Source organism: Trachypithecus francoisi, unplaced genomic scaffold (assembly GCF_009764315.1).
Source record: "Trachypithecus francoisi isolate TF-2019V2 unplaced genomic scaffold, Tfra_2.0 Lachesis_group13, whole genome shotgun sequence".
Classification (NCBI taxonomy): domain Eukaryota; kingdom Metazoa; phylum Chordata; class Mammalia; order Primates; family Cercopithecidae; genus Trachypithecus; species Trachypithecus francoisi.
Window position 1 is genome coordinate 34750540 of NW_022681458.1, and position 6000 is coordinate 34756539.

The following is a 6000-nucleotide window of genomic DNA, read 5'->3' on the forward strand; positions in this document are numbered from 1 at the left end:
CCTTTATCTCTTATCTTGGAATACTTAGCATACTGCTTTGCACATGACAAAGGTGCAACAAATGTTTATAGAATTAAACTAATAAGAAAAATGCTTTCAAGTATGATTTCTGTAGAAACATTCTTTTCAAAGTACAGTATAAAAGAAACCCAACTACAATTGAGGGTAGGGGGGAGGATGACACATAGAATCATTCCAAGGTCAAGCAGGTGATCCACAGTCAGAAGTCTATTCCTCTAGGTAAGTGGTGGGTACAGGTTTAACAAACCTTATTATCATGGGGAGTCAGGTATATTACAGTCAAACCACGTCCCACCAAAGAAAACAGTCACATAAGGTTAAACTATAAGGCAAGCATTAGTCATAGCCTCAAACATCTGAATTATTAAAAAGTTCCATTGAAATTTCAAGTCTCTGCTGAGGACGGCTTGAGCATTCTTTGAAACAAGCTTTGAGGCAGCTGTTTTTCCTTCCACCAGCACCCTAAGCAAAGGTGCTGGAGTTTGAGAACTAACCACTCAACTCTAAAAGGTCCCATTTATAAGGAAAGCTATAAAAGCCTCAATGCATTTTATCAAAAGGGCCCTGGATTTCTCTTCTTTAAAGACAACACCCATTTCTCCTATCAATAAATGTATTTACCCCATAATGTATTTCTCCTATCAATAAAATGTATTTACCCCATAAAAACATACGCTCTAAAATGCATTTTTCCTTTAATTGCAAATGAGTTAGACATGACCTATTAGTCAGCCCATTAAGTTATACAGGAGCTTATGGAGAAAAGGGCTGGCTGAGATCAGAGACACATTTATCTCATGGTGGGTAGCAGCCACTTCAAAATAATGTGAAAGAAAGTTCACCTCTCCAGTAATATTCAAGGTGAAGGAAGCACTTTCTTAGAGACCTAACTTGTAAAAAATAGTAAACACTAAACATTCAGGTCACCTGAATTTTATATTAGCTGCTTTACAACACAGGAAAATCACCCAAAAGCCTTAAATGTCTAGCTCCCCATTTGTAAAATGGGGATAAATACTGTTACCACTCACCTATATTTTAGAAAACTAATAAAAACAATGATGTAAACTGCAGATACTTTCTTAAATTCTAGATGTTTAGACAGTTAACTGTTAACTGTTGTTCTCACCTGAACAAGTACAGGTCAAAAGGAAACTTTTAACATACAGACTCTATTTTCTGTTCCCGATAAACGACAGAGGCACCAATAATCCATTGGGTAAATCGGCTCGGGGTTCAAAATAATATTAATTCAAGTAAAGAATAGTAACCAGGGAAAAAGATCCCTTAAACTCTTTGGATATTAAACATACTTGTCTTCTACTGATACCTTTGTAAATATGAGTCCCACTTTCTGAACTAACCTGAAAGTAAAGCAACCGCTCATAATCAATACAAATTAGGTACTGAAGAACTATGCCAACCAAAATTGTTCTTCATATTATGCAAATATTTGTGTCTAGTCACCGTAATCTTTTTAAATGTCAAATTGTTTACCTATTGAAAATACAACAGAAAAAAAAATTTTTTCCTCCTACTGAACAATTAAAGAAACAAAGAGACTGTTTAAACATTCAGTTTCTAAGTGGAAAAACTGATGGAGACACTGCAGCCAAATAGCTTCTTGAAGCAATCTTATATGTGCAGATTGAAAGCAGTTTTTATATCATGGGAGGCAGTTTCATATCAAGGCAGAATACTGCACCCTTACATAAAGCCTCACAGAAACAAGTCAGAATCATAAACACATTCACTTAACTACTGTTCAGTGCCCAATGTACCTGAAAGATACATGGATATCATTTCAGGTATCAGAAAATTCTAGTTCCAATTTAGTCAGAGAAGAGAAACAGTCCTATCCCAGTAGATTCCAAGTTAATTCCTTCCAGTTTCTCCCCTATCATAATATTAATTGCTTTCTTAATAAAATGCTGCAGTAAAATTTGTGAAATCAGATTCTGGCAGAAAATCAAATCAAAGGAAAACTCTTAATGATAGTTACTTTTGCATAGCCAGCCTCCTGCCTACCTTATTATGTTTTTGCTGGTGTCTTGCCTTTGTGTCAAGAACGTGGTAAGGGCTTTCCGAGTCTTGGTTGATGTAATATATGAGTCTTGAAGGCAGTGTGATTTCTTTCTGCATTGCATTGCTGTAACTGATATTACTGCTGCTATTTTGTTGCAATGTATTGTCTTCATCTGCCAGGACTCCCAAATTTTTTTCTGCAGTTTCATTCCAACGCGGAACTGGTGGAGGTAGCGGGGTGGGGGAGCAGGAAACACAAACATACACAAACACACATATATTTACCCCATAAATACATAAACACTAAAATGCATTTTTCCTTTAATTGCAAACACAAAGTTTTCTATTTATAAGCAGTTAAGAAGTATAGCTACAGTAAAGCAAGTTATTTCAACAATAAAATGGCCTGGAGAGGTTAATAAATAGCCAATAAAGTTTATACAACTGTGCACTATTTGTTTTGATTTATGTCTTATATATACATTTCTAGTCAGACTCAGATCCATACTTCTAAGTGTTGGGGGGGAGGGGGTAGAATGAACTTGAGAGAAGAAGAGTCATTAAATGAACATGTTCAGGGGTCCTGCCCCCGATCTCCACCCCTTCTCTGAGTCCACAGAAGCACAACTCTACTCTGCCTAGTGGCATCCCATCCGAGAGCTAAGAACGCTCCTAAGATAACTTGAGTACTGAATTCATGGATACCGAATGTTAATTGACTCTTTTAACAAAATGGGCAATTCCCTTCTCTTTTAACTTTGAGATGAGCAAACATACTTTGCCATGTAGGGATACAGATGCTGGCAGCTTTCCAATTTCTTTTTATTTTCCTGCCAAAGCCAGCTTTCTGCTTTCAGTGATGTCCAATCATCAATGTATTGAAGATGGTATTATATTAATTGTTCATTATAATGACAAGCACTTTGAGAAATCAGAACCAAAGGTCGTGCACGAAGTATGTCTTCAGCACCTTAATTCTTTGGTCCCTGAAGTGTGCCTCCCCCACCTTAATTCCAACCGCACTGAATATGCCGGGTAGGAAATTTGAGGAAACAGCCCATCGCCACTATTATCACTACATCCTCCCCGCATTCACATTAAGACTCCACCACGCAAGTATCAACTTGCTCCCTCGCTGTATTTCCCATCCACTGGTTTCCCCTCCGCAAGTTGCACAGAGATCGCTGAGGGACCCAAGATCCACTAAACACCTCCCAGTGGAACCAACAAGAATTGGAATGGGTTTTTAGCGAATGCAACAGAAATGGACTTCCAAAAGTGAACTGGGATGAATGGGGGTTTGGGAACGAGAAGGGTGGAAAGACACGCAGGGAGGGAAAAAGGAAAGGCCGAGCCGGGGACAAGCCTGGAGCGCACGGACCCGCGCGCCCTTCGCTTTCCTCTGCAGGGCCCCGCGGGAAAGCCAATGCAAAGGGCACGGGGCCATACCCACCGCTGGGCGCAGCAGCCCCCCAGGCGCGGGGCCGGTACGAGGCGGCGAGCGGAGGCAGCAGGAGAAGGACGAGGAGCAGGCGGCAGGGCGGCGTGCGGGCCGGGGCGCAGGCAGGCACCGAGCCGGCGGGGCCGCGTTGGGGGTCGCAGGAAGCGCCGGCAAGGCTGCAGCCCGCCAGGGGCGGCCGCCGAGAGCTGCTGCCAGGCGGCTTCATGGCTCATAGCTCCCGGGCGCCGCTCCGTGTGGCCAGCGAGAGCGCCGGGCTAGCTGCGGGGCGGCTGCGGGCGGAACCGGTCACGCCGGCTCGGCGCGCATGGTGCCGCGGCGGGCAGGGGGCTCCGGGGTCGGGGCTCGGGGCTGGGCGGCGCCCCCTTTCCCGGCTCGCCTAGCCTCACAGCCACTCCCGGGGCGGGACGCAGAGGAGTCCAGGGGTCCTCGCCGCTCCGCCAACTTGGAGCCTCCCCAGCGGCTACTCCCTCCCCCGGCGGGCGCGGCCGCTTCAGCGACTGCGGGGGCTGCCGCCGGGCCTGAGGATGCTGAGGCGGCGCGCGGGAGCGAGCGGCGCGGGTACGCGCGGAGCGGGCGTGCGCTCCGCCCCCCGAGAGCGCGCCCGAGCGGGGCTTGGGGTGCTGATGCTGCTGCTGGATGCTGTGCTGCTGCTGTTGCCTGGCCCGCAACGCACTGCGCATGCTTTGTTGGGGGGCGGGGAAGGGGGGAAAGCAGCAGAGTGATGCAGCAGCCCAAGCAACATCAGAGGTGACGGGTGGTACCTCAAAAGATGGGGGCGGTGGAGGGGGAGCTGGCAGTCACGGATAAGCCAGAGGGGGAGAAAGAGAGTGCGGGGGTTTCCAGGCCAGAGACAGGGATGATCGGGAGAAAACAACCAGCCGAAGTCCACCTGCCTTTTCCACCACCCCAGACTTCACATACTCCCTCCTATTCCAACCCCTTCCTGCTCTGGATAAACTAAGGCCATGCATTCCCTTCTTAATCCCTTATTTATTTGCTTCCTGCATGTAAACATAAAGGATTGAAGCCGGGGAGGTAAAAATAGCGCGGCTCCTCATTCAGATTGCCAGCAGCGGGTGGGACTGCGGCTGAGAAGCGCGTTTGCACCGCAGGCTGGCGCGGAGTGGCAGGAATCCCCCGCGCAGGGGCGCTCCGCCCCGGCCTGTGTCCTCCCTGCCGATGCCTGGGGTCTTTGAGGAAAGCACAAGAAGCCTGACGGTATTTGCTCAAAAGTTCAGAAAGTATGACTGGGCATATTCGGGAAGGACTTAGACATTCTGGCCAGGAAGAAATACAGAGATTAGAAACAGAGTGTGTGGCAGCTATCTTGGGAAATCCGTTGTTTGTCAACCACGGGGGTGGGCACGCATTGAGTAGGACACATTTCTGTTGAGATCCAGTCCTGACTGCTGCAGAGGAAAGGGGAAATTTTCTGTCGTTACTGTAAAAACTGTAAATCCCCGACTTTGGTGGGTTCGCAGCCACTAAATCTGATGGCTTCAAATAAGAGTCTGTGGCATATTTCTGCCCCCAAATTCTCATAATTTAAGCATTCATTTATTCACCCTCCCAATGACAATCCGAGTCATGTTGTCTTACTCCGACATCCATGGGGTGAGGGCTGGGGTGGAGAATTCCCTGATTAAAAGAAAGAATGTGGGTATAAAGTGCCATGGCCATGACAGAACTCAGTGTTAGCCATCTTCTCCACTCACACTTAACAAAGAGAAAAGAGGAAGTCATATACGCGCGCACACACACACATTACAGAACTGTTAGGTAAATACTGAGATAACTTCCTTTCTATGTTGAGCTAGGATATTATTATCACATATTTATTCCTGTAAATTTGTAATTGATGCTACCTCCCCCATGTGAGGGCAAAAACAGTTTTCCCTTCTGCACACCATAGTGTCCCTAGGACCTCATACAGTGTCTGAGGCACAGAGAAATCACTTGGAAAATATATACTGAATGAATAAAGAAATGGGTAGTACACACAAGCAGAAGTCAGACTTGGGGCAGGCCAGTGAACACTCTAGCCCCGCTAGAGTGCCCACTACAGGTCAGTGTTCTTAGGGGTGTCTCCCTCAAGTCAAGCATGCTCTGGCTAGGTTTTCCCATTTTATATTTGACACAACATACATTGTGAAAAAGAGCCTGACAGAAAGCAAGCCAGAAAGGAGATGCACAAGCAATGAGAAGGGAGAGGGAAATGAAAGGTGCAAAGCACCCAGATGCAAGTTACTTGAAAGGTATCTCTTGCATTTGAGTGACAACCTTTTAAAGTCTGTTCCAATAAATAAACCTACCAGCCAGCCTGGACTAACCAAACACACCGGCCAGTTACAACACATCATTTCATGCACTTGGGGTATGGAATGAGGATTCAATATAGTTTCTTCTTCTTCTTTTTTTTTTTTTTCATTTTGAGATGGTATCTTGCTCTGTCACCCAGGCTGAAATGCAGTAGTGCCATCTCAGCTCAGTGC

At 46.1% G+C, this 6000-nt stretch overlaps 1 protein-coding gene across 4 annotated transcripts in view; it reads right to left on the reverse strand.

Annotated features, from left to right (window-relative positions):
- The window catches only part of ADAM23 (ADAM metallopeptidase domain 23), a 191095-nt gene extending 186999 nt beyond the window's left edge, over positions 1-4096 (reverse strand). Inside the window, exons 1-2 of one of the 4 annotated variants that reach the window (XM_033230556.1) lie at positions 3500-4096; positions 2050-2267 (exon numbers count right to left, since the gene is read on the reverse strand). In XM_033230556.1, coding sequence (XP_033086447.1) covers positions 2050-2267; positions 3500-3713 — 432 coding nt within the window. In that variant the 5' untranslated portion in view covers positions 3714-4096. The remainder of the gene's footprint in view (positions 1-2049; positions 2268-3499) is intronic. The other 3 variants (XM_033230554.1, XM_033230557.1, XM_033230553.1) reach the window with 3 other exon arrangements.
- Positions 4097-6000: the final 1904 nt, after the last annotated feature.